Below are 27683 nucleotides of genomic sequence, written 5' to 3'. Positions count from 1 at the left end.
GGGGGGGGGGGCCTGCTGTGCGGGTGGGGGACGCCGGGGGATTCGGCAGCATTCGGCACACGACAGGGGCAGCGCCTTGTCCCCTTGTCCCCCCGCCCGGCGGCGTCCCGAGCCGCGCCGCGGCGGGGCGGGGCGGGGCGGGGCGGGGAGGGGACGGGGCGGCCCGGCCCGGCCCCGCATTGGCGCAGCCCCGGCGCTAGCGCGGAGGCGGTGCGGGGCGCGGCGCAGAGCGGAGGATGCTGCGGGCGGGGGCTGCCGCCGCCAGCCCCGGTCCCGGTCCCGGGCGGGAGGGCTCCCCGCCGCAGCCCGCCCGCTGAGCCCCGGCCCGGCCATGGGGGCTCTGACCAGCCGGCAAAACGCAGGGGTGGAGGAGGTGGATATCCCCGCTAATTCCGTCTACAGATACCCCCCGAAATCCGGTGAGCCCCCGGGGGGGGTCCCGCGTCCCGGTGCCGTCGGGGGAGGGGGGGAAGCGAGCAGGGCGGGGACCGGGCACGACCTTGCTCCGCGTCGGGGATAACCCCTGCGCACCCCAAAGCAAACCCTGACCGGCACACAGCTGGGGGGGGGGCACCCTAAAAATACAGGTCTGGTGCTGGGCACCCCGGCTCCGTGCGGCAGAGATGGGGTCACCTCTGGGTCCACCCGCAGGGTGCCCGCTCTCTGGGTGCCCCTTTGCCAGCCAAATCCGGCTCAAACTTGTCTGGATTGATGCGACTTTAATGATATTATTGTTATTATTATTTTTTGTATTCGTGGTCTGCGGTGCCGGGCTGGGAGGGCTGGAGCTCTTTTTATAGCCGGTCGCTCCGGTGCTGGCTGCTCGGGAAAAGCCTGGGTTTAAATTCCCGGGAGGATGAGGGAGGCTGGGGTGGGAGGGATTGGAGGGGATCCCTCCTTCCCTCGGCCCTGCCCCATAGCAGCACCCCAGCCTCTGCCATGGGGAGACTTCACCTTCCCCGGCTCCTCGCCCTGCCGCAAGGCTCGGCGGTGATGTCTCTCCCGCTCCCGAACCCGGCCCTGTCTCAAACCTTGTGCGTGACCTTGGAAAATCCGTCCCTCCCCTCCGTGCCTCGGTTTTCCCTGTAAAGCGCCGCGCTCAGCAGGTGTCCGGGGGGGGCCATGTGGGGGTCGTGGTGGGGAGAGGGGATGGAGTCTGGTCCTTGGGTGGGAAGCGCTTCAGAGCCGCAAAAATACCGGTATCGGTGGATGATGCCTGGGAGCACCGGGGAGGGGGGGGGGATTGTCACAGGATCCTTGTGGCACTGAATATTATTAATGGGTAACTATTTTGGTAGTTAATAGGATAAGGTAAATGCTTGGATCGTTAGCGCTGTGACAAATTACTGGCTAATTACAAATAAAGACCTCCTTAGGAAGAATTATAGCTGAAACAAACCCTGCTCTTCTCCTGAAAAGCTGTGCTTAGTTTTGTTTTTTTTTTGAATTTTAATCTAAAAGCGGTTGCACAGCTGGCTGGCACATCTGCAGCGGCGGGGGTTAACCGGGGCGCTGCAGGGTGGAGTTGGCCGATCCTTGCAGACCCTCGGCAGCCTTCGTCCCGCAGGGCTCCACCAGCTCCCCCTTTGTGCAGTTTCAAGGCCTTTGTCACCTTGATGCCAGCTGAAGCTGGGCCACCCCATCCGTGGGTTCGCTCTCTGCAGGGGCCCTGGCTCTGTGCTTGAAGAGGTTTTGTCTAGGGACTGCTGCTGGTTTAGGGGCGCTTGAGATATCTGGGCATGGAGGGGTGGAGGGTGCCAGCCCGGTGCCCAGCCCTAGGGGAGGGAGTGCACCCAGCCAAGCGCTTCCAGACTCATCTCGGCTGGCAGAGGACACCGGGCTGATGCTTAACTCCTGTTTACAGGGAGCAACTGGGGCTTCCAGGTGTGCTCAGCCAGGCTGGTCCCACCGACGGGGCCTGGGCAGAGCTGGTGGGGATGGTCCTGGTGCTGCCCAGTGTCCTCGGGGAGAGAGGCAGGAGGTGCCCAGGTGACACGGCCGTCTGCACTGGGACGTGGGCAGGCTGGGGACCATGGGAGCTTAAGGCTGGTTTGCTTTAATCCGAGAGGGGATTTGCCTTCAGCGCTGCCGGCAGCCGAGAGGGAGGCAGGGGAGGACGTGTCGGGCAGCGGAGCCGATTCCTCCGTGGCGGCACTGCGGCTCTCGCCTCGAGTGCTGCCTGGAAACAGGCACCGGCTTTGGAAATGGGGCTCTGGGGGGGATTCTTGCTGGACCCCAGGGCATTTCCCTCTCTCTGCGGATGCGGCTTTGGCTGTTTGGCTGCAGGCTCGCTCGGGATGGCCAGTGCAGCCTGTGGGAACAGCCATGTCTTTTCCTAATTGAGCATCTCCCCTTCCCATCCTGGGGGTCCCGTCCCCCCCAGGCAGGGTGCAGATGGGATTAGTTAAGCCAGTATTTTGAAGAAAAGGCTGGGATTTACTTCAGTGACTCTGACTTAGTGCTGGTGAAGGTGATGGGAGGCAGAGCAAGCGGGGGCTGTTTGTGGAACCTACTGCTTAGCTGGTGGGATGGCTGGTGGGGCAAGTCCCTGGCTTTCAGCCCCTGTCCCCAGCGGAGGCTGGCACCGAGCTCCCCCCAGGCACACAGGAGGGGGGCCCACGAGCAGGGCCCTGGCTGCAAACAGGCGCATTGGGATAACCAGCCACTGATACCCCCAGTCCCGGGGGCACAACCCCATGGTGGCGGCACGGCCGTGGCCTGGGGGGCTCCCAGGGCTGCGGCGGGCGAGGGCTGACGCAGCAGCACCGCAGCCAGGGTTTGGCTTCGCCTCCGGCTGCCTCTGGCTCTGGCTGCCCGCTTCAGGCTGCCACTGAATTAAATAAGCTGCAGTGTGCTGGCTCACTGGCGGCAGTGGGAGGCTCTGGGGCAGAAGCCCCCGTCGCCTTTTAACCAGCCCAGGCTTTGCCAAGGCGGTGCCGTGCCCATCACGGCACCCTGTGCCGGCACCCACTGCTGCGTCCCTTGCCAGCGGCCATGCCATGGCCACCCGGCTGGGATGACCACAGGCTGTGCAAAACCTAGCGCTTCTCGCTGGGAGCGTGCCGATGGGCTGAAAATGAGCTTTTCTATCTTAGCTGCTTTGGAGAGCGGAGCTGTGACCCTGCCGAAACATGGGGCCAAGCTCTTTCCAGTGGTGCCCAGCGACAGGACAAGGGGCAATGGGCACAAACTGAAGTGGAGGAAGTTCCATCTGAACATGAGGAAGAACTTCTTCCCTCTGAGGGTGACAGAGCACTGGCCCAGGCTGCCCAGGGAGGCTGTGGAGTCTCCTTCTCTGGAGATATTCAAGACCCACCTGGGCAACGTCCTCTACAGCCTGCTGTAGGTGACCCTGCTTGGGCAGGGGGTTGGGCTGGGTGACCCACAGAGGTCCCTTCCAACCCCTACTATTCTGTGACTCTGTGATCCGGACTCTGACATTTGAGAGCCAGAGGCTGCGTTACCAGAGCGGAGCCAGACCCCAGCAGGGCAGCGATGGCTCGGGGGATGATGCAGGACCTGTGCCACCCGGTGCCAGAGCAGCGGACGTGGCCACAGCGTGCACCAGGGTCTGTGTCTGCAGGTCCTCGCCGGTCTCAGGGCATCTGGGCAAGGAGGCATCCCTGGCGCTCATGGAGAAAAGGGGCTGACAGCGGCATCGGCACCGGCTGGTGCCAGATATGTCCCATGTGATGGTGCCTACAGGCATGCAGGACACACTTTGTTTGCTGGGAACACCAGGCAATTTTGGTTTTTTCCTCCTTTCCAGCAGCCTCTCTGTTAAGCCCTTTCCGCGTGCCCGCCAGGCCTCTGAAGTTTAAGATCTCATTAAAGCCTGGCTTTCCCTCAGTGATGTGACCGTCCTTGACGGCTTGCCATCCCCAGGGGCAGGCGTTGGTTAAGGGTTTATAATTAGCCAATTATTAGGTGGCTGTGGCTGGAAAGGTGCTTCCTTCCTCTGCCACCCGGCCGTGCCCACGGGGTCACTGGCTCCTGCCGATGCCCCGGGCTTTTCCGTGCTGGTGCTTCCCAGGGCAGAGCCCGGCACGACTCGAGGCTTTGTTTAATGGCAAGGTTTTTGGAGGATCTTCCCTGGGAGTGAGCACGGGGCCAGCGCAGCCTGCTGCAAAGGGGCAGCTGAAGCCCTTGAGCCATGAACAGGGTGCATTGGGGACCTGCTGCACCCAGGGGTGCTCCCAACCCCCGGCAGAGATGCTGAGTGATGGCAGAGGGGTCCTCAACTCCTCTGCCTATCCTATGGGAGCCCCCAGCACCCACCAAACCGCAGCTGGGACTGTTGCAGAGAGCCTGTGCTCCATTTTCCAGCTTTTCCCCAGTGCTGGGGAAGCTTTTCTGCAGGTTTAAATATAATTTTTTTTTCCATCTCCTGCTCTTGCCCAAAGTCAGAGCCAGGAAGAGCTCTGGACAGCCCCATTCTCTCCCAGTCGTGCTGCTGCAGGCAGCTCCAAAGGCACTTTGCTCTTGGGGTTGTTTTTTTTTTCACATGGCTGTGTCCTTCCCTGGAGAGCTGCCTATAAATTATGTACGTGGAAAATGGGACCAGAAAGCAGCAGGCATCAATAATTGATGGTCGACGTTTCCTAACAGGCGTGCTGCATCCGGGCATTCCTGCGCTGCGGGGCCTTCGGGTGAAGCTGCATGGCCCTGCTCATCCCTCCTGCCCCGGCGTTAGATCTCCTCCCCTCCTCTCCTGTGAACTTTGGGCTCGGTTTCAGTTTTTAAATGCATTATTACAGCCTGATCCAGCCCTGGGCAATCAGTGCATCTGCTGGAAGCCAACTGCAAGCTCTGATTTCAGTCCCCGCAAGCAGAGCTGCAGCTCAGGATTGAGCTCCCTTGATCTTGCAGACCCCAAAGGTTTAGTTTCGGGGGGTCCCCGGGGGGCTGTGGATCCCTCTGTGCTGTTGGGTTTGGGGTTTTTCAAGCCGGACCCTGTCTCCATGACTGGCGAGATGCAGGGCACCGTGTCCATCCTCCATCCATTGCCTCTCCTGACTACCAGAATCACAGCATGGCAGGGGCTGGAAGGGACCTCTGTGGGTCACCCAGTCCAACCCCCCTGCCGAATCAGGGTCACCTACAGCAGGCTGCACAGGACCTTGTCCAGGCGGGTCTTGAATATCTCCAGAGAAGGAGACTCCACAACCTCCCTGGGCAGCCTGGGCCAGGGCTCCGTCACCCTCAGAGGGAAGAAGTTCTTCCTCATCTTCAGCTGGAGCTTCCTCTGCTTCAGTTTGTGCCCGTTGCCCCTTGTCCTGTTGCTGGGCACCACTGAAAAGAGTCTGGCCCCGTTCTCCTGACACCCACCCTTGAGATAGTTATAAGCATTTATTGGGTCCCCTCGCAGCCTTCTCTTCTCCAGGCTGAACAAGCCCAGCTCCCTCAGCCTCTCCTCGCAGGAGAGATGTTCCAGTCCCCTCATCATCCTCATAGCCCTCCACTGGACTCTCTCCAGTAGCTCCTCATCTTTCTTGAACTGGGGACTCCTGGTGCTTCTGCTCACCCCTCACCACCCCTCTTTGCCTCCCCCTTTCCCTTCCTTTTCCCACCTCCAAGGAGTAGTCCTGGCCGGATCCTGCGCCGTGGCGAGCCTTCCCCAGGCAGCCGCAGCCCGGATCTCACGGACGGGGAGCAGCCATGAGTGGGCTCCTGGCCGGACTGGGAGGAAAATCTGATATTTGGAAGTGCCTGGCTGGGGGGCTGCTCCCAGCTCAGGGGACGGGCCACGCTGGTGTTTCGGCTCCGTGCTTTACCCTGTGAGGGAAGAAGGACACTGGTCGTTGCCCAGCGTTCGTCACAGCAGCGTGGGGCACTTTCTGGAGGGGCTGCTGACCTCCTGGAGGCTTTGCAGCCCCCCAAAGCCTCCCTCCTGCAGTTGAGCTCTTCCTAGGGAAGGCTGCAGGCTGAGAACTGACAGAGCTCAGTTCAGGTGTGCTTGACCCATCTTCCCGGTGGGGCCGCAGCAAGCCCGAGCGGGTGTCTGCCCGTGGGCACGCCGCTGTGAGCGGGACCTGAGGGTCACGACGCTGGGCTTTGGGCAGGAGGAACCCAGCCCGTTTCGAGGGCTGCGTGTCTGGTCCGTGCTGCCCCTTCCTGGCAGCGTCCGTGGGGGTGTACGAGCCAGCCCGGCCCCGCCGCGGCTCCCAGGCTTTGGGAGATGGGGTGCTCTGGCGGGACAGGCTGCGGCCGCTGCAGCTCCTGCCTCCTCGGGAAATCAGCTGGTGTTTATGGAAGGGGTCAGCACTGCCCTCCTGCTCCGCCGCCCCGGGAGCCATCTCCCCGTCCTGCTCCCAGACCAGGATTCGGCCGCCCCTGCCAGCGTGGGGATGGTTGAAGGTCAGGGTGACCTTGGGTGGCTCAGGACTGCCTGGGGCTCGCGGGGATTTCTCGGGGTGAGAAGGGGGAGCGGGCGCTGTGCTCAGGCAGGGGTGCAGCTGAAGCCCTGGGGTGTGAATCAGCTCCTGTTCAATCCCGTCGGATGGGGCAGCCCCCAGGCTGGGTGCTGCTGCGGGGCTGCACCCTGGCACCAGCCTCTCCCCAGCCCGGCGCTCTCTGCCCGGGCTTCGGCCATCGCGGGCAGGGACAGGATTGCTGGCAGCGGGGGGGTGCGGGCAGGGCAGGCAGGCAGAAGGCAGCCGGGAAGGGTCATTTCTTGGCCAGCTCCCCCGTCACCTCTGCCTGCTTGGAGGCTGGCAGCGTGTGAGCTCAACCCGAAAGGCTCCCAGCAAGGTGGCCCTGGGGCTGCAGCCACCTCTGAGCCATCGACTCGGTGGCTTCGTGCTGCTCCATCGCCTGGCTGAAGCCCTGTCCTCCCCCCCTCAGGCAGTCTCTGTGTTTTCTTTCCAGGGAGCTACTTTGCCAACCACTTCATCATGGGCGGCGAGAAGTTCGACTCCACGCACCCTGAGGGTTACCTCTTCGGCGAGAACAGCGACCTCAACTTCCTGGGGAACCGGCCTGTGGTGGTGGGCACCGGCGGGGCGTGGGGCTGGCAAGGGGACACAGGGCCCAGGCCACTTCCCAAAGTGGCAGCAACTGTGTGTAGTGTGGGGTGCGTGGTGTAAGGCTGCTGGCTGTCACCCCACGAGGGCAGAGCCAGCCAAGCACGCCTGGAGTGGCCCGAGTGGATTCTCTGATGTCTAATATAGAATCAGAGAATGGTTTGGGTTGGAAGGCACCTTGCAGATCACCGAGCTCCAACCCCCTGCCACGGCCAGGGACCCCTTCCACCAGCCCAGGCTGCTCAAAGCCCCGGCCAGCCTGGCCTTGGCCACTGCCAGGGAGGGGGCAGCCACAGCTTCCCTGGGCAGCCTGAGCCGGGGCCTCACCAGCCTCACGGTGAAGAATTTCTTCCTTATATCTAATCTAAATCTGCCCTCTTTGAGTCTAAAGCCACTACCCCCTGTCCTGTCTATAAGGGTTGGCTACTTGCTGCAGCCTGTCCTCCGTCGGGCGCTAACCCGGGTCTCCTCTCAGCCTGTCTGCCCGCGTCCTCGTGCTCCGCAGCAGCAGAACGCAGTTGTTAGACCTCTCACCTCGCTGCCAGACTGGAGTTGCAAGGGGTGAATAGGTTCTCAAGTGGTTGGGAATGGGCAGAGCGACTGCGTGACCTCTGCCTTTGGGTTCTGCTCTCTGCAGTGTCCGTGTTGTGGGTCATCAGACCTGCACGTATTTTCCAACCCCCAAGAGCTGCTTCCACCCATAAACCCTCCTGCTTGAAAACATCAGCTGGTGATGAAGATGTTGAGGGGTAATGGGCTGATGTAGCCAACTCCTCCTTTCTCAGTCCATCTCCAAGAGCTGCTTTTCCTCTCGCCTTTCCCAGCTCAGCCAGGAGCCAGCTCCCAGCCCAGATGGCCCAGGGTGGGGGACACATCGGGAGCGGCGCTGGCGTGGTGCGGAGCAGAGTAGCTTGGACAGGAGCAGCGTAAACTCCAGCGTGAAAAAGGGGCTGGGGGAGGGGGGAAGGGGGAGGAGGTGGCAGCACCGATGGGTTTCGCAGTGCTGGGTGCTGCCGGCTCCGGACGGTCCCGGGGCACCCAGAAACCCGGCTGCAGAGGAGGTCCCCAGACCCCACCACCCTGGAGCTGTTTTTATTGCTCGCTGCCTTTTGAGAGGGAGGAAGTGAAAGCGGGGCTGTCCCCACGGTGGGCTTCAGCGTCCCCGGCTCCTCCGAGTGCATCTCAGCGGGGCGGCTCGCCAGCGTCGGCTGGAACGGTGCAGGGCTCAAGTATTAAAAAAAATTCAAGGTGAGGAATTAAAAGGCACCAAAGCCTTTCTGTTGAGTCAAGATAAATTTGCCCGGTGCTAATGGCCCGGCTCTTGAACGCTGCCTGCTGTGTTGGGCTGGCGAGGCTGCTGCTGTCCCGGTCTGTGTTCCCTCCTTGAAATTGGCTTCAGCAGCGTTTTGGCAGCATCGTAGGATCCCTCAGCGGGGATGTGCCCAGCCCCGGGGCTGTGCCAGAGTGGGGATCCCGGCAGAGCCGAGGGCAGGAGCACCCCCCAAAACCCATGGGCGTCGGGCAGACAAAGCCAGCGCTTTTCTCTCCATCCTCTGCGCTTCCCCAGAAAATGAAAAGTCAGCGCTCGGTTCTCTCTCCAGCAGCGAGCGCTGAGAAACGCTCTTGATTACAGTAAAAGCCTCTGAACTGCCCAGCGAGCAGTTCCCGTGTCAGACATCCCAACAGCAGAAACAGCGGGGAAGGTAAAGGAACAGCTTGGAAACAGCAGAAAGAATTAATATAGCATTGCAAGCTAAATTGCATTGCTCTGGCTTAATTAGCGATGGCCCTGCGCTGCAGAGCTGCGACCGAGGTCCCGTCTTCTGGGGGGTGGAGGCTGTTTCGGGGCTGGGCTTTCGGGTCAGGCCAGTTTGGGGGCTTGGGGCAGGGGGACTGGGAAGGATGTGTGTTGTTTCTGGCCCCAGCCTGTGCCCGGGCAGTGTCTGGCCATCTCTGATTCCGCCTCTGAGACTTCCCCGATGCTTCTTGGCCGCAATGCTTTCTCATTCTGGCCTGCTGTGAGAGCCCTGGGTGGGCTGGAAATGTCAGAGACAGCCAGTGCTTTTTGGTGGGGGATTTATTTTGGGTTCCTTGGGTAACGAGGCCAAGGATGTCTTGGAAAAAAATTGGGTCCCAAGTCCTCTCTGAGCTGAGCACCTCGTCTCAGCTACGAACAGCGCTGCTGCTGCAGGGATGTGTGGAGCACCCAGAGGCTGTGCAGACTCTTTCCTCCATGGATACAGGATAATCTGGATTTTCCAGCTCGGAACAGGTTCCCAAGGGGCTGGGAAGGGTGTTATAGGTTTAAGTAGCTGCCACCATGCTGGGACATCTCTGCACGGACCAAGGAGAGGAGAAGCTGCTTGCAGCACCAGGAGAGCACGAGGTGTTCCAGGGAAGCTGGGAACTGTTGAAACGTGCTGCTGGGGTTCCCTGCCCGCAGAAATCAGGGTGTCCTTGTAGAAAAACCCCAAGGAAGATTTTTGAGGGGAAGGGTTCACTTTAACAGAAGATGGTCTGGACCAAATGTCGCTATAGGTGCATGGGTGGTGTTTTTAAATGAGTAATGGTTGCAGTGAGGTTTTTTTCTGTTGTTTTTCAGCTTTATTTAAGTTGAAGAGATGCAAAAAGTCCTCTAAACAGCCCCTTTCTGATGTGCAAATCCGGCTTGCAAAATTTCTTTCAAAAGAACCCCAACCCCCCCCCCCCAAAAAAGAGCCCACACGTGGGTGTGAAAGAGCCCAACGGGTGACGGCGAAGTGGTGTCTGCAGCGTGAAATTTGCCTTCAGCGCTTCCCCATCCTGCCCAGCCCGACGGCCCCCCCGGGGCTGCAGCCGGGGGACCCCGCTGCCTGCTCCCTCCTCCATCGCCCGCCCCGGGGTGCCACGGCGCGAGGGGGCTCGCACCCATGGGTGCTCTCCCTGCCGGGACGAGCTCTGCCGCTTGCTGTGGGCTGGTTTGGGTACAGCTTTGCTGGGCAAGGTGCGAGTGAGCAGGGTTGGATTGCTTCACTAACTCGAATAGCAGAGGATGTATCACGACATGGCGTGGCTTGTCATGACATGGCTCCGCTCCAGCCCGGAGGCCTTTTCCTCGCTTGCTCCCTTCCAGCTGCAACAGACGATTCTGCAGGTGCCCATGTAGCGCGTCTGACTTGTTAAAAAGCTCATTAACGTCAGATTAATGACTCAGCTGCCCTTTCCCCTCCCAGAGGGGAGGGAGGGAAGGGGTGGCAATTGCGAGGTGCCGTGGATTCCTTCTCAAAGCACCCCGTGCCATCAGCCATGCTGGGTCCAGCCCAGGCTTTCACCTGCCTTTGGATGCCACCCGTGGGACCGGAGCTGTGGGATGGCGGGACACAGGAGGTGATGCCTGGCTGGAGGAGGAGGAGGGATGAGGCAGGCCTCTGCCTGCACTGCTTGGTCCTGCGAGCTGCCTCTCCCACCACATCCCACTGAGCCCTGCACTGGTGCCCCAGCCCCATCCGTCCTGCTCTGCAGGGCCTTGGGCACGGGGAAGGTGACAGGGACAGGGAAGGTGATGGTGGTCTTGGGGATGGGGAGGGTGACCGGGACAGGGAAGGTGACATTGGCCTTGGAGACGGGGAAGGTGATGGTGGCTTTCCCACGCAAGGGTGCCAGGGATGTGGGAAATGGGCATCTGGCTCCCCGGGGGCCATCCCCAAGTGCCATCTGCATTTCAGTCTCGTCCCCTCAGTATCGGGGGTGCAGCGGGTGCCTCGCTGTCCCCGAGCACCTTGTCTGGGCTGGAGGTGGTGACAGGACCCAGGCAGCCTACCTGGGTTACCCGTTCCCTCTCCCAAGGCAGCGACTGAGCCCTTTGGCTCACGTGAGCATCTGCCACCCCCGATGGCACCTGATGCCCTCCTGGCTCTGGCTGTCCCTTGGCACGCGGTGACAGCTCGCTGGTGAGCCGGGCGTTAATCCTGGTGGAAGCCTCTGTCTCTCCAACGTGTGTTTGTGTTTTCCCCCTTGGGGGCTGATCCCTTCCTGGGGCTCAGCATACCTGGGAGGTGGAGATGGGGAGGGGGGGAGATGGATCCTGTGTCCCCGGTGCCCGCAGTCCCGCTTGGGTGGCTGCGGTGCCAAGGAGAGGGTGTCCCCTCTCCCCAGCAAGCCCTGTAGCCCCCGTGGTGGCTGCAGGTGGACAGGAAGGACAAGGACAAGATCACCTTGGCAGATGGCTCAACACCTCTCCCCTCGTAGCGATGCTGCCTGCCTGGTCCTGCCCAGCCACCCTGTCAGCAGCCTGCTCCTGGGACAAGGCTGGCAGAGACCCCACCACCCAAATCCCATCCATCCTTAGGAGAAAACAGGAGCATTTGTGTCTGTTCCTTGGCTGGTGGGCAGGGAGGGAGCCCTGGCCTCATCCAGCCGCTCTGCATTGCATCAGCAGCCTGAAAACACCTCAGCAGCCGCCTGGCTGCCCTGTGCCCTGCGTCCCCCTCGCCCTCCGGCCGAAGGGACAAGGAGCAGCCGCTCTCTGCATGCCCGCTCAGTGAAACTGTCCCCTGCAAGGGCTTTTGGGCTTTCTCTTTACAGGGGAGATGTCCCCGTTGTCACGCTGCCTGGTACCCAAGTGCCAGTGGGAGCTGTGGGTGCTCAGCACCCATCAGGATGCTCAGGCCGCCCTGGGATATGGGCTGTCGGGTCGGGGCTGGGTCACTGAGCATCCCGGGGCCAAGGTCCGCGGCTGCTGTAAACCCCCTCCGTGTGTTTGGCTTCACCGGTGTCTCTCTTGTCCTAGTTCCCTTATGCTGCTCCACCTCCTCAGGAACCCGTGAAGACCCTCAGGAGCTTAATCAACATCCGCAAGGACACCCTGCGCCTTGTCAAGTGAGTCCTGTGGGGGGGAAGATGGGGCCGGGCCCCCCATGGCTAGGAGCCACGGGGAGGGAAGGGTCCGGCTGGATGCTCCTGGGGGATGCTGAGCGCAGGGATGCTCTTGTCTTGGCCTGGGTGGATGGAGGGGGACGAGCCACCGCTGTCCAAATGTGCCCCTTCCACTCCCGGCACGGGTGAGCTTCCCCTCTGCGGGCACCGGCTGCGCTGGCTCCACGGCGGGATTAAAGGAGCTTAGTGCTGCCTTTGAAGTGCTTTGCGTTTTCTTCCTCCCCCACCTTCCAAAGGCTTTGCTGGAGGGAGGCCAGGGATTACGGCTGAAATCTGCCCGCTGCACTTCCCAGGCTGCACGCGTGACCTCGGGCAAGCTGGGTTCTCCTGGCGTGCCTCAGTTTCCCCTGACAGAGGGGGGACCTTTGGGGCTACCGGTGCCGAGGATGGCCTCATTCCAGGGGATCAGTTTTGGGGCACCCTGCGCTGTCTCTGAGGGGTGCCCATCTCCTGGACTCTCTGTGCTCCCCAGGTGCTCGGAGGAGGTGAAGACCCCGGGGGAAGAAGTCAGCAAAGCCAAGGTGCACTACAACGTGGAGTTCACCTTCGACACGGACGCCCGCGTGGCCATAACCATCTACTACCAGGCGACCGAGGAGTTTCACAACGGGGTGGTGAGGTGAGGAGCCCCAGCTTGGCCTGTGTCCCCCTCCCAGCCTGGCCTGTGTCTCCCCAGCGAGGGTGTGAGTCTCTGCTGATGGACATGGAGCCTCTCCTCCCCGGAGCATCTCCCTTACTGAGGGCAGGAGGCAGCTGCTGGTGGTGCTGAGGCTGGAGCGAGGTTCCTCGCCTTCCCTGGTGCCATCGCCAGCTCCCTGCCAGCCCCCGCCACCTCCTTCGCCATCCCATCCTGCTCACTCTTTTGACCTCCAGGTCAGAGCTGAGATGAGGAGAAATCATCGCCACTCCTGGTCCCCACCAGGATGGCTGTGGAGTTGTCCCTGGCCCCTGCTGTCCCATCTTGGCTGCCCTGGGGTTATTTTAGTCCCGTGGATTATTTTCGCCTTTTTTAGGACTTCTTACGTCATTCCCAATAGTCACCCAGGCGGGGAGGGGAGGAGTGATCCCCCTCTCTCCCATCCTCCCGGCATCTTTGTGAGCCAGGGGACTGGGAGGAGTGCAGGGACACCCGCGGTGTCCCTGACTGTCCTCTTCCCGTGGGACAGCTACATCCCCAGGGACAACAGCCTGCAGTCGGAGACGGTGCACTACAAGCGGGGAGTGTGCCAGCAGTTCTGCGTGCCCTCCCACACCGTCGACCCTTCCGAGTGGAGCGAGGATGAGGTGGGTCCCACAGGCCCGTGGCATCAACCACGGCGTCGGGTACGGTCATGGACATGGGATGAAGCCTCCATCGCTGCTCCATCTCACCGAGGCTCTCCTCCTGTCTCTCTCCAGCTGGGCTTCGACCTGGACCGGGAGGTCTACCCCATGGTGGTGCACGCCGTGGTGGATGAAGGAGATGGTGAGGAGGGGGTTTCTTGCTGGGGTGGGCTTTCCCAGTTGCTGGCACTGTGGTGCCAGCCCTTGCACCAACCGGGCAGAGCCTCCTGCTTCTTCTTGCTGCTGCCATGGCCCCGTGAGTCCCCTGAGCCCTGCCTGTCCCTTTGTGTCTTGCAGAGCACACCGGGCACTGCCACGTGCTGCTGGCCACCTTTGAGAAGGTAAGTGCCAAGTTGGGGCTGTCCTCCCCCCTCCTACCCCCTCGCCCACGGGGTGCGAGAGCCTGGAGAAACCCTGCGGGGCTCGCAATGGTGCTGCTGGGCGGGGGCTATTTTGGAGCTGCTCCTGAAATTCTGGGAATATCCCCCGAATCCTTGATTTTAAGCACCCATTTTTGAGGCATTTGGACTCAACTCCATCTTCCTCACTCCGACAAGTCTCCAGCCTTGCAATGTGTGGGGCATCCCACACCTGCCTGCTGCCAGGGTGTCGGGGAAAAAACAATTGCTACTGGAGAGAGTCCAGCGGAGGGCTACGAGGATGAGGAGGGGACTGGAGCATCTCCCCTACGAGGAGAGGTTGAGGGAACTGGGCTTGTTCAGCCTGAAGAAGAGAAGGCTGCGAGGGGACCTAATAAATGCTTATAAATATCTGAAGGGTGGGTGTCAGGAGGATGGGGCCAAACTCTTTTCAGTGGTGCCCAGTGACAGGACAAGGGGCAATGGGCACAAACTGAGGCACAGGAAGTTCCGTCTGAACATGAGGAAGAACTTCTTCCCTCTGAGGGTGACGGAGCCCTGGAACAGGCTGCCCAGGGAGGCTGTGGAGTCTCCTTCTCTGGAGATATTCAAGACCCGCCTGGACAAGGTCCTGTGCAGCCTGCTGTAGGTGACCCTGCTTCGGCAGGGGGGTTGGACTGGATGACCCACAGAGGTTCCTTCCAACCCCTACTATTCTGTGATTCTGTGAAAATGGGCTGGTTGGGAGTGCTCGAGCACAGCAGTACCTGGGGGGCTCAGCCCCGGTGCCCACCCGTGTGCTTTCCTCCCTCCAGCACAGCGACGGCACCTTCTGTGTGAAGCCCCTCAAGCAGAAGCAAGTGGTGAGTGTCCGGGTGTCCATGCGGGTGGTGGCAGCTACCGCCCTGCACACCCCTGCGGGGAAGTGGCGAGGGGCTTTCGGGGAGCGGCAAACCCCAGTGTGGGCCGCAGCCCGCCCCTGCCCCGCTCCTGCCTCCCAGGGGGCTTGGGGACCACCAGCAACTTCCAAGTGCATCGATGCAAAGAGAAATCGCAGATGCTGCGGCAAGGAGGGCTGGTTCGAGGAGGGGGCTGGGGGGTGGGGGGGCTGTGTCTCTGCTCCTCACCCTTTCCCTGCGGGGTTGCAGGTGGACGGCGTGAGCTACCTTCTGCAGGAGATATATGGCATCGAGAACAAGTACAACACGCAGGACTCCAAGGTATGCGCTTCCATCCATCCCGCAGGTCTTCCCTCGTCCTCTCTCCCATTCCCCTAGCGTGGGGCCAGCAGCTAAAACACACACGGGGCACGAGTTTGCAGCACAACGCAGAGCTGCCCAGGCAGTGCAGGTGCTTTGTGTTGGCATCAAAGCTGCCAGAGGCAGAAAGGTGAAAGACTGAGCCTTTTTCCCCCATCCTTTGTAGTCCCTTGGGAGCATGGTGGCTGGATCTTGCTGGCTTAGGAGGGCACACTGGGGCTTGAAGTGTGGGACATGCCTCTTCCTCTGATATCTATCTATCTATCTATCTATCTATCTATCTATCTATCTATTTATCTATCTATCTTATCTATCTATCTATCTATATATGTAGAAGTTGGAGTGAAGGATGCATCCCTCCATGGGGTGCCTGATGCCTCTGGCCCCATGTCCCAGCCTCCAGGAGGGGAGGGATAAGGTCCCAGGGTTGTATTCCAAGAGCAGGCAGCCCAGGGGCACAGGCAGGACCCTGCAGCAAGCTCTCGGTGCACCCAGCCCGTATTTTAGGGCACCCACCTTTGTGCCATGCGAGCTGGGGACCCTGAGGGCAAGCAGCTCCCGTCTCTCCCCCGGGGCAGGTGGCCGAGGACGAGGTGAGCGATAACAGCGCTGAGTGCGTCGTCTGCCTCTCGGACGTGCGTGACACCCTCATCCTGCCCTGCCGCCACCTCTGCCTCTGCAACACCTGCGCCGACACCCTGCGCTACCAGGCCAACAACTGCCCCATCTGCAGGCTGCGTAAGGGCCGGGGGGCTGGCATCTCCCACCCTGGGGTTTGTGGGTCCCTCCAGCCCCCCGTGCAGCAGCGCTGTGCGGTGTGGGGATGCCCCTCCTGAGAAATGGGGTGGCATTTGGGGGGGACCCACTTTTCACTCCGCTCTTTGTCCCTGTTGCCGCAGCATTCCGAGCCTTGCTTCAAATCCGAGCCATGAGGAAAAAGCTGGGTCCCCTCTCGCCCACCAGCTTCAACCCCATCATCGCCTCGCAGACCTCCGACTCCGAGGAGCACTCGGTCAGTGCCCGGCCGAGCCCGGCTCACGCCGGCGGCTGTGGGACCCTCGCCCCCTCCGCCCCGTGGTGCTGGGGCCAGGGAGGTTTGGGGATGCCCGTGCTTCCCGGGGCCAGGGTTTGTTTGTTTAATGCAAACTGATCTTGCAAACAGTGCGAGCTTGATATTGAAAAAAAAGGGCTTTCAGTTGGGTGGAAAGACCACGGATTTGGGTCATTCATTTGTGCGGGGACTTTGTCCGTTCTCTGTGTCTTGGCCTCTCCCCAAGGCATCTCGATCCCGCTGGGAGCAGGGGCGGGGAGGGTGCAGTAAAACACCCCAGGGGGACCTTCACTTCGTCTCCCCTCTCTCCCCAGTCCTCGGAGAACATCCCCCCGGGCTACGAGGTGGTGTCACTGCTGGAGGCCCTCAACGGGCCGCTGACGCCATCGCCGGCCGCCCTGCCGCTGCGCACACTCGGGGACCCCCCGGGCGCGGGGACCCTGCCCTCCTACGGCAGCGACGGCCCCCTGCCCCCCCTGCGGGCCCTCTCGCCCCTCGATCGCGTCCCCGACTGCGGCCCCCCGGGGCTCAAGCTGAAGAAGAGCCTCTCCAAGTGAGTACCAGGGTGGGTATGGAGGCCTGGGGGGGCCTCAGGGGGTCTGGGGGCTGCGGATGGGGGTGAAGTCCTCTGCTTTGCCCCCCCTGGGCAGGTCCATCTCGCAGAACTCCTCCATCCTGCCTGAAGAGCAGGACGAGAAGTCGTGCACCGAGTCGGAGCTGAGGGTCTCCAGGAGGAGATCCCCTGCCCGGCGCAAGGAGGTGAGCACCCTCCGAAACGCGCTGGTGATGAGCCGGGGGGCCGGGGGGGCCGCAGGCTTGGGGATGGCTTGGGGCCAGAGGGTCTGCCTGGGGTTTGCCCCTCCTGGCTCTTCCTCCATCCCTAAGGATGCCTGGAGGAGACGGACCCATCCCTGCCGAATATCCCCCATCTTGTCCTCCCCACGGGCTCTTCCAGGAATGTGGCGCGACACCAGAGAGCGAAAACCTCACCCTGTCGTCGTCGGGAGCCATCGACCAGTCCTCGTGCACCGGGACCCCCCTCTCCTCCACCATCTCGTCCCCAGAAGGTACGGCACAGCGGGGCTCGCAGGTGCTGGCAGGGCAGGAGAGTGGGACCGCGGTCTCGGATCCATCCTGCTGGGGGGTTTGCATGGCCCCTTCCTACCCTCCCGTGGACATTGCATGAAGCCCCAGGCTGTCACCTCTGCTTCACCACCCCTGGACCTGAAGATGAGAGGCATGAGGGCACAGGTTGCCCCTGCTTCATCACCCCACAGACCGAGAGATGGAGGGCTGCAAGCCCCGGGACCCACTGCTGGCAGCTTTCCACCCATGACGCCTCTGTGGCGTGCAGCAGATCCTTGCTCCATGCCCTGCTGCTCCTCATTAGCACTGTTTTTAATTAGCTGGTGCTGTGCCGCGACTCGTGCCGGTGTGCTGGGAGGGTCCGGCGGTCCCACTCAGCCCCTGCTCTCCCCCAGAGCCCGTCAGCAGCAGCCTGGCTCAGTCCGTCATGTCCATGGCCTCCTCCCAGAGCCAGCACTCCCAGCTCAGCACCGACACCGTGTCCTCCATGTCTGGCTCCTACGTTGCTCCCGGCACGGAGGAGGAGGAGGAGGAGGGGGACATGCTCCCCTCGCCCGCAGCCGCCAGCGCCACGGCCTCTGACGGAGAGGTAGGGGCTGGGGAGGTTGTTGATGGTGCCAATCACCCCCAGGTTCAAGAGCTTCCCCATGGGATGTAACTTCTTCTCCAAACCCACCAGCACCAGACTTTTGGTTTTTTTTTTTTTTTCTTCCTTCCATCTTTCCCACCTTCTTCCCGCAGTCGACGCCTGTAGAGTCCCCAGACATAAACTTCGTCAGCATCTCGGCCGAGGAGCGCGATGCCGAGGTAACCGCAACCGCCCCGCGCGGGGCTGGGAGCCGCGGTGCCACCCAGCGTGGCCGCGGGACCCCGGCTGTGCCCAGCTCCGGGTGCTTGTGGAGGGGGGAAGCAGGGGGAAGGGGCTGCCCACGCATCCACGTTCCCTGCGGAGCTGCCCTGGGGGTGGATGGGGCAGTGGGGCTGTCCCCTATCCAGGATCACCTTCCTGGTCCACGGATGATCCCCCAGGGCCAGGGACGTTCCCCCGAGGGACCCGGGGACGGCACCTGGCATGGCACTGGGATGCTGCAGGGCCACTAACGCTCGCTGCCTCTCGCCTGTGCCGCAGGGCAACGACGTGCTGGAGGACGAGGACGCCTCTCCCACGCAGGAAGACGGTAAAAGGCCCCGGGCCGTTGTTGTCCCCTCGCTTTCTGTTCAGTGTCACCAGTGGGCAGCTGAGCGAGTGGCAGATGCTGTGCTGTCCCCAGCTCCCCTGCCTGCCAGCTGCCGTCGGGGAGAGCCCTGGATGCCTGCGTGGGCTGGGAAAGCATCCGTCACAACGGGGCCACCCACGGGTGGGATGAACACCAGTGGGTGGGGGAAAGCCAGGGAGCCTGGTGAGCATGGTGCAGGGCGCGGAGCAGGCGTGCAGGATCTGACGGCGTTTCCAACGGGCAAAGTGGGGCAGAGGCTTCTCCGTGTTTGTCCCTCACCAAGGTCGGTTTCACATCTCTGGAAGTCTTCTCCTCAGCGATCCCGGTCTCGGCTGGTTCCCACAGGAAGGGGCTGCAAAGCTGTTCCTTTTGGGACGCTTTCCTAATTTTGTTTGGCCTGTCCTCTGTGTGCTTTCTCAAGCCAACACACGTGCATTGAGGGCTCCTCTCACCTCCTCCATGCACTCAAATAGCCAAGGAAAGATGTGGTCACCCCTGTGCCATCGGCCACCAGCCACCTTGGATTTCTTCTGGGCGACAGGGAGGCCCCCAGTGTGCCCCCTCCCATCTTCGCAAGTCTCTGGTTAGCAAAAATGTTTGACAAGTGTTCCCCTTGTCCAACCTGGGCACTCGGGTGAGCTGGAAAGCAGGAACACCCATCCCTGAAACATGGCCTCTACCCTGTGGGGAGGCTCTTGCTGATGGGGAGACTCAAATACGACAACTGGGGAGCAACCAGGGGCTGTGGTGGACATCCACGGGCATCCCAACAACTCCGGGAGCAGATCAGCCTTTCTGCTTAGGACACGGTCCTGTGCCTGTTCTCAGAGGGGCCACTGGCTTATTTGGGAACATCCCTCCTGAGGTTTAGTCACCTGCATCTGATGGATGCAGGTAAGAACCTGGGGGCTGATCTCTCGTACAGGTGATGCTAAGAAGCAGAGGTACCTCCCTCAGCCCCGAAAGCCTCCATGCCCCCTGCAAAGCTTGGCTACGGCTTCTTTTGCCCCACGTGTCCGGTTGCTGCCTCCTCCCAGCATCCCTGCAGCTCTTGCACGAGCGCTGATGGTGCCGGAGAGGCTCTGGTGGGAGGCAATGGGTGCCACCATGGCCTGGTTCTACCGACCAGGGACCGCTTGGCCGTGCCGGGGGGGAAGGTTTGGTTGAACCCCAGGCGGGCAGTGGGGGAGCAGATCACAGTTCACGCGTGGGTGCCCATCGCTGCATCGTTGCTGTTTCGCTGCCCTCCAACATGGCCGGCGCAGGGAAAGGAGCAGATCAGACCGTGCCCACGTGCGTTATTGTCCGCTCTTCACCCGCTCCCATCTAGATGCATAATTTTTTGTCTTATTTTTTTTTGAAAGAGGGTGGGGAGGGGAGAGGAAAAGACCCAGAAATCCCATACCCCACCACTAAAAAGGCAACGGCAAGCCCCAGCGCCAAGCCACGGCGTTAACTGCCTTAACTCCCTTCCAGGCCCGAGGACAGGCGCTTTCCTCGGTCTGAGGTGTGACAATAACAATGACTTGGGCATCGCACACGTGAAAGCGCTGGACAATAAACTGTGCTCTGAGGCCTGCTTACCTGGTGAGTGGCCGTCTGCTGAACATGAACTTGGGGTGGGGGGGACGGTTCCACTCTTCCCTGCATCACCCCAGCCTTTTGCATCCATCCCTCCTCTCCCACCAGCAACCCCAACCTCATCCCCACCACCACCATCCCCACCAGGTTGTCCTCACTGCGCCCCACTGCCCGTCCCGCCGTGGGGCTGAGCACCAGGCACATCACCACCCAGCAGCCATAGGTCAGGGTGACCTGTCCCCACCGGCATGTCCCTGGGGGTTTGCAGACTTGCTTCACTGGGAGGTTTTGTCCCTTGGATGGTGGGGCTGCTGGCACCCCGGGGGGCACCAGCCCTCCCCGTGAAGGCAGTCGTGTGGCACGACGGTAGCCTGGTCTGGACTTGCGGCGGGCGCAGCAGTATTTTGGATCGGGATGTGAGCCGCAGCCAGTCCAGCCTTGCCGCAGGGGCTGCCTGCCTCCCCCTCCTCTTCCTCCAGGGCCAGGGAGATGTGGCCCGTCAGGTCGGGTTGTCCTTCTGCAGAGCCCCAAATTCCATCCCTCTTTCTCATTTCTTCATGCATTCTCTCCCACCCTCCTTCGACTTCTGTCTCCTCCCACCCTTTCTCCATTCCTTTTTTCTCTTGTTTCTCCCTCCCAGACTCCTCCGTCCGCATGAAAGTTCATGTTCGCTCTGTGCCAACACGGTTTTCTCAACCCACGCTTGTGTCCCCTCCCTGCCCAGAGTTGCCCAAAGGTGACAAATGTATTGGTGACCCTGGGTCCCTGTGTGGGCCAAGGAGGGAGCGGGCTGGGGCCTCTGCCCAGTGCTGCAGGCTCCTCTCCAGCAGCCTGAGGGGGGGAAGGAAATGGGGGGAAAGAGACGAGGTGAAGCCCGCTGGGGTCCAGGTCTGTGTCAATACATTTGTGGACAAGCTGAAAGCAACTCTGCCCTTGCCTTGCCCCTTCAGCTAAATTTGTGGCAGGTCCCAGGCCTGCAGCGGCTGCTGGAGAGCTGAGAGGGTGGGTGAAACCAGCCTGGCCACCCCGGGAGGGGAAAGTCCTTTCTTCCCCCCTTCTCCACCAGGAAAGCTTCCTGTCCCACTGCCTGGCCTGTTCCTGGCAGTTTCTGCACTGGAAAAACTTGGCTGAGGCTCCTGGGGAGGAACAGGCGCCTGCCACAAATGCCCCATGTCCCCTCCATCACCCTCCAGCAGCAGCTGGCTGAGCCCCGCTGGTCTGGGGGAGCTGGGGAGGGAGCTGGGGGGGTCCCAGCACTGCCCCTGCCTTTGCTGGGGGTCCCAGCGAAGCACCCCGCGGCCATAGCACCGGCCAAAGCCATCCCTGCCCACATCCCCCTTGGTTGTGCCGGGGTGGCGAGGATGAGGAAGGGGGAGCTTTGCAGCCCAAATGGCCCCGGCGTGGGGTCAAATTCTTGCTGTGCTGTGAGGACTGCAGTGGCCTCATCCCCTGCCTGGGCTGGAGCGCAGAATCTGGCCCCTGGGCTGAGCCCAGCCAAGGATGCGTTCTCCATCCGTCGGCCACCACGTCTGTCCGTGCGCCCGGTGGCTGAGCTGCTTGAAGCCCTCGGCAGGGAGCCGCGCTGCTGCCCGCATGAGAGGGGCGATCCGGCCTCGGCGTTTGCTGGGAAAAGCGGGGGGGGCTGCTGTGGCACTGGGGCCGGGGGCAGAGGAGGTGCAGAGCAGGGGATTCGGAGCTGCCCACGGTCCCCTGGAGATGGCAGGGGGGCCAGAGGGGAGAACTCTAGGGATGCAGAGCTCTGCCCTGAAGAGGCTGGAGGAGGATTGCCCTGGGGTGTCCCACGGTGCCGGGAAGAGCTCGGGGGGCTGGGGCAGTGAAGGGGAGCAGCTGCCCGCAGGGCTGTAATGGCCGGTTGGTCGCTTCCTGGTTGCAATCGGTGTTTTGCAACACTGATTTTGTTCGTTAGACTCAAGGCAGCTCCGTCCTTCCCCGGCTCTGTCTGCTCCCTGCTAGCAGCCACCCGCCGTCGAGACTCGGCTGCTTTGCGAAGGAGACGATTTGAGGCATGATTTAATACTGGTGGTGCTGGATTGCAGTCGCAGGGCTGGTTTGCATGCACTGAAAAAGTCCTTTTTGGCAGAGGTTTCTTGCAGATTTGGATGTAACTGCATCCATGGGGCTGGCAAGAACAGGGTGGGCTTTTACTTTGGGGCCAGGTGCTGTTTTCTTCAAAGCTTGATGGGAAATCACCCCGACCAGAGACTATATTCTGATTATTATTCTTCCTCCCCCAATTTCTCTCGTCGGGAGGTTTTGCTGTGATCAGACCCGTGGGTTGGGTTTTGCCCCCTCTGTGACGGGTGAAGGCGCGGGATGTGGCTCCTCAAAGCGGAAAGGTGTGCTCATCCCCAGCGCTGCTGTGAGATCTCTGCAGATTTCAGTCTGGTGGGAAAGCGCTTTGGGAGGAGCTGAAAGGCCACGTCCTGGGGATTTTAGGACACAAGGCTTAAATAAAACCTGAAAACCCATGTCCTCGAGCGGATTCTGCAGAGCCCCAGGGTGTGCAGTGGGTTGTGGGGGCTGTGTCCAGAGCTCAGGGCAGCCTCTGGCTGCGGCCACAGCCTCTGCCAGACACAGGGCAGCGTTGGAAAGAGAAACTGGGGGAAGGCGGCTGCCGAAAAGGCTGGCAGCCAAGTGGAGAGGCTTGGGGAGCTGCTGCATCAGAGGTGGCAGAAGACCTCAAATCCCCCAAAGGCTTTTGATGGTTTAAGCCCGTGGATGATCCGAGCTGTAAGCGATATCGCAGCGGGCCGGGCGAGCTGGTTGGGTTTCACCGCGATGCTGTTTGGGAGACCCTCTGTGCAGGGCAGGTCTGAGGGCTGCTAACGGTGGGGGGGAGCCCCTCCTGCAGCCCAAGGGGAGAAGAGGCAGGTGGGCATGGGGCCGGCTTCAGGGCCAGCCCATGTCCTGCTGCCCCCAGCCCCGCTCCGCAGCACGGGTGTGCTGAGCTGAGCTGGGTCTCTGCGCCGGAGCACTGCAGTGCCTTACGCAATATCAAGCTCTTGACAGGATTTCGGTGTGCGTGTGTATAGGGGGGTGTGTGCGTGCGGTCCTGTTTAATTCTCCTTTCCCTCTGGGATCTGTAGACTTAACGTGCTTCGCTCTCCAGCCTGAGCTCGCCGTGAAAAGCAGCTGTCACCTCCCATAAATCAGCAGGCAGCGGGTTTTTGTTGCTCCCCTCTCTGAGGAAGCCTCAGCACTTGCCCTTGGCCTTAGGGGTGCCCTTGCGTGGCCTCCCCAGGCTCGGAGCTGCCCCCACCCTGGCCATGGGGCTTAACCTGGCTGGCGGGAGCAGCCACCCTCTTTTAGGGGTGCACCCCCTCGCTAAGGGCACCATATAGCCTCTGATGGTTTGGGTGGTGATCAGGAAACCATGAAGAGCGTAGGCAGATACTAAGCTCTGCCTGTCACCCTGCCCCAGCTGGCGGGTGCTGCCTGAGCCAGGAGCCTGCAGCCGGAGAGGAGGCGTGTGGGGACTCGGCTCCCCTGCACCGCAAGCATGCCCACCCCTCGGTTCTCCTCGGCACAAAACCCCGGGGGGCACCATGCATGACGGCCCCCTCACACTGTGCCCATCGGTGGCAGCTCCCCGTCCCGGTCCCAGACCCGTTCGCAGGTGGCAAGCCCCCACGGTCACCTTGTTCGCTCACTCGCGTGCATGCCCCCCGTGCCACCTCCGCTCCTGCCTTCACCATGTGCCTTCTGGTCTCTCCTGCCACGCAGCTGCCGTGCCGGACTCCTGCCCCATTAACATTGAGGAATAGGTATGAGACCCCCAGAGCCTGCGCCCGCCTCGCGCCCCATCACCCGGGGGGGGTTGGCGCTGGGTTGGCACCCTCGCCCCGGCATTGCTGGCGGTCCCCTCGCTGTCCTGGCCAGGGTGACATCCCTTAGTGCCTCATCCGCAGCCCCCGCAGGGCATCCGCCCTGGGCATGGTGGGGCAGAGGCAGCCCCCATCCATTTGGGTTATTCAAACCCAGCCATGGTGCAGGGGGCTTCACATTCCCCCCCCCCCCGGAGTTCCTGAGAAATTGGGGGTTTAAGAGGCTCCCCCAGCCCGGAGAGGTAAGTGCAGGCGCTTGCCAGCCCTTGCTACAGCCGAAATCCGAAGGGGGGCTGAGGAGGTGGGTGTTATTTGGGGACACTATATTGCATCCCCACGGAAAGATAAGCCAAGCGTGCCACTGGGCTTTGGGAACCCCTAACCACGTATTTTCTGCCCCCAGGCCCGGAGACAGCCAACAACAACGAGCGGCTCCCGTGGCAGGTGCCCTGGCCCCGCCGCCCCCCCGGCACCCAAGACCTGGAGCAGGCAGCGGCCACCCTGCCCGTGTGAGGGCTCAGCCTCGGCTGGGGCACATGTGCCCCTGCCCACCCGGAGGGACCCTGGCGTCTGGGCACCGCGGGTGTCACCACCTCCATCCCTCGGCTGTAGCAGGACTGATTGGCAAAAAAGAAGATGGTAACCTTGACTTGTCCTCCCTGGCCCCCCCTGTGCAGAGGGGGGGCCAAGAGCTGCATCACCTTGGAGCCCCCCATCAGCACCTTCTCGTCCTCCAGCCCCGATGGGGATGGGCTGGGGTCCCCTCCTGCCCCCGGCCATTTCACACCCCCAAGCTCCTCTCCTCCACTGCACAGAGCAGATGGGGTGGGGTCACCCCACAAAGGGGGTCCTGGGATGTGGCTGGCGGGTGGGCGATGGGATGAGGGTGCCTGGGGGGGGGGTTAAGGATGAGTGTTGGTGTTGCATCCTTGGTGCATGAGCTGGTGACCTTCATGGGGGGCCAGCCCCCCCAAGTTTGCTGGCCTGTGCCCCATGCCATGCCGTGGACTGTTCCCATTAATGTACTGGTGGTGATGGTGCCCCCCCAGCTCCCCCTCCCTCCACTCTCCTCCTGGGCAGCACACAGGCTCTTGGGCCGGGCCTGTGAGGTTGCTTTTCCCCAGGGGATGGAGCAGGGTGGCAGGGGCTGGCAGAGGACCTGGTCCCCTCTTGGTCACCAGCCCCTGGGGCATCACTAATTTAACCTCACTGTCTTCCGCCCCGCTGTGAGCTTGGGGCTCGGGGCTGTGCCCTCTCTCTGGAACAAGTGCCAAAAGTGTCACCCCCTGTCCCACCCATCCTACCCTCTCCATTGCACTTTGTAGCAGGGGTGGATGAGGGTGCAGGAACTGCCCCCCACCCCTCCGTCCCCAATCCTCCCTCCCCATCCCTCCATCCAGCACTAGGCTGACAGCATAAGCAGGTTTTGCCCCGGGGACAGGCACACAAGGACACTGATGGGGCAGGGACCCAGCCACAGCCCTCGGGGACCTGATGGGGCCCTTGGCAGAGGCCAGGCTCCACCCCAGAGCGCATCAGGAACAGTCAGAAGCCACCCTGAAGAGCATCAGACCCAGCATCCCGATCTAGGGAGCTCTGGAGCTGTTTGGGCCAGCCCGGGGAGAGGAGGCTGAGTCCCCCTTTTCCCTACCCGGTTTTGTCATGCTGATGTCGCAGCAAAGGCCACCTCCTCCTCACAGAAGGAAACTGTGTTTCGGAGCCACCTTAGGACAGAGATGTTCATAGAGTGAAAGCACCCAGCGGCTGCGGGGTGCATGCAGGGAGCAGGTCCCCACCGCCCGTCCCCATGGCGGAGCACAGCGTAAACTCGTGGCCGTGGCTCCTAAAGGGAGATAAAGCCCTTTATGGGGCCGGGGGCTGTTTTCTCTGCCTGGCTCACAGCCGGGGCTGCGGTAGCTGCTTGCTGTATGGCCCCAGTGTGGTCCTGCCAGAGGGGAGATTGGTGTGGGTGACCCCGCTCCTCCCTCCTCCAGGCTGGCACCCTGTGGTGTCTCTCTTAGCTCAATAGCTCCCAGATTCCTCCCTGGGAACCCAGAGCTGGGTGCTTGATGGGGGTGATATCTCCAAACCATGGGTCCTGTGGGATGGGAGCTGCTAACAGCAGGGAGGGCTGGAGCAGGAGGGGACAAGCATGTGCCCTGCTCAGCGACATGATGCCATGGTGGGGGTACCCACAGGTTTGGATGTCCTGGCCCTGAGGACCCAGAAGCACCATGCTGGGCCCAGGGAGAGCTTTGGGGGTTCACCATCATGCTGAGCTGAGAAAACCAAGGTGGGACCACAACTGCTCCTGCACCCTCGGGCATGGGCAAGAGAGGGAAAATCAGGCTGATGCGCCCAGGGTGGCTTATCTGCCAAAGCTCACCGTTCCTCACAGTTTCAAAGGGGACAATGAGAGCCCTCCAGGCCTGGCCAGGCACCATGGCATAGGGCTGCGATGGTGCTTGTGGCTGCTGGCAGGTCAGGGCAGAACAGGCAGATCCTTGCTCAGGAGGGTCCTGGGAGGTGACTGGGAGGGTTTTCCAGCTGCTCCAAGCTGTGTGTCTGCAAGGCTGCAGGAGCAGTTAGGCAAGCTCACGGGGTGGCTGCAGACTGGGACGGCTGCGTGTGGGTGCCTGCAGCTCGCTCAAAGTGGCCGCGGCTGCCAGCGAGCACAAAGCAATAGGAAGGAGCTGGGAAGAAGGCTGTGGCCGAGCAGCGTGCTGCTGCCGTGGTACGAGCACAGAAATGAGCATCCTCCAGTGTCCTCCACCGTGGCACAGGAGGGACAGGATTTTGGCATAGGTGACACCAGCACCGTCCTCGGCCACCCAAAAGGGAAGAGGGGGAGGCAGGAGTCCCCAGTGCCAGCAGTGTGGGGTGAAAGGCAACAGCCCCTTGTCTTGTGGGGCAGCCCCTTGTTCCAGCAATCCACCCGTCAGGGATCTAAGGAAGGAAACTAGATTGCTGCTTATGACTTTGTTTTGAGCATGTTTTGGATTTTAAGAGTATGTTTAATAAAGGGTATCTTATGTCGACAAAGCATCCAGAGTCCTTTCGTGGTTACAAGGTGAGAGCAGTCGTGGGCTTGGCAGCTTGGTCGGTGGAAACCCTTTTTGGCTGGGAGCACCCACCCACCCATCACCCAGGCACCTCCTCAAAACCAGCCCAGGTGCTTCAAATCTCCTAAAACACTTCTCAAGGACCCCTCCAACCCTTATTACCCAACTGTCCCGAACCCTGCCTCTTCCGAGCCCTGCCAGGATGGAGAAGGTGCGAATGAAAACTCTGCAGGAAGAGTCTGCCCTGGGGTAGCGGCATTGCCCTGGCAAGGCCAGGCAGATGGCACAGCCTCAGCAGCCCCTGGCACTGCTGGGGTGGATGAGGACACCCAGAGCGGACCTTTCTTGGAGGAGAAGAGGAGCACTGAGGCGCTGGGTGCTCACGCAGGAGAAATCCTTCCAGTGCTGGGGAAGAAAACTTGTGCTGGGACCTGATGCCTTGAAGGTGAGGAGGACTGTAAGGGGGAGGTTATAACTTGATTTTAATGGAGGGGGCTGATATGTGGTGGGGGAAAGCACCTTGCAACTGTAGAGGGAGGGTGTGTGGGTGGCCAGATCCTGCAAAGAGGGAGGATGGGGATGGAAGAACGGAGGTCTGAAGTGGTTTGCCCCAGGCTGTTCAGGAATCACAGAATGTTCGGGGTTGGCAGGGACCTCTGTGGGTCACCCAGTCCAACCCCCTGCCCAAGCAGGGTCACCCAGAGCAGGCTGCACAGGACCTTGTCCAGGTGGGTCTGGAATATCTCCGGAGAAGGAGACTCCACAGCCTCCCTGGGCAGCCTGTTCCAGGGCTCCGTCACCCTCAGAGGGAAGAAGTTCTTCCTCATGTTCAGACAGAACTTCCTCTGCTTCAGTTTGTGCCCATTGCCCCTTGTCCTGTCGCTGGGCACCACTGAAAAGAGCTTGGCCCCACCCTCCTAAGGAAGGGCCGGGGCTGTGCTGGAGACCAGCCCTTGAGCTCTCG

General features: G+C 61.6%; 1 protein-coding gene across 7 annotated transcripts; it reads left to right on the top strand.

Annotated features, from left to right (window-relative positions):
* Positions 1-237: 237 nt before the first annotated feature.
* RNF157 (ring finger protein 157) lies at positions 238-25039 on the top strand. Of its 7 annotated transcripts, XM_075440624.1 has the most exons (20): positions 238-419; positions 6868-6986; positions 11791-11879; positions 12409-12555; positions 13103-13220; positions 13335-13401; positions 13557-13600; positions 14434-14481; positions 14767-14838; positions 15456-15615; positions 15777-15889; positions 16243-16481; positions 16579-16687; positions 16884-16995; positions 17410-17603; positions 17756-17821; positions 18144-18192; positions 19708-19818; positions 23557-23597; positions 24061-24148. In XM_075440624.1, exons 1-19 carry the CDS (start codon positions 332-334, stop codon positions 23595-23597), a joined length of 1986 nt encoding a protein of 661 aa, XP_075296739.1. In that variant the 5' UTR covers positions 238-331; the 3' UTR covers positions 24061-24148. The 7 variants fall into 7 exon arrangements, with proteins under 7 accessions (XP_075296739.1, XP_075296738.1, XP_075296740.1 ...); XM_075440623.1 differs by lacking the exon at positions 23557-23597 and having other exon boundaries at positions 24061-25039; XM_075440625.1 differs by lacking the exon at positions 19708-19818.
* Positions 25040-27683: the final 2644 nt, after the last annotated feature.

Source organism: Opisthocomus hoazin, chromosome 21, assembly GCF_030867145.1.
Source record: "Opisthocomus hoazin isolate bOpiHoa1 chromosome 21, bOpiHoa1.hap1, whole genome shotgun sequence".
NCBI classification, from domain to species: domain Eukaryota; kingdom Metazoa; phylum Chordata; class Aves; order Opisthocomiformes; family Opisthocomidae; genus Opisthocomus; species Opisthocomus hoazin.
The sequence above is the reverse complement of the archived record's forward strand: the minus strand, read 5'-3'. Positions and strand labels throughout refer to the sequence as shown.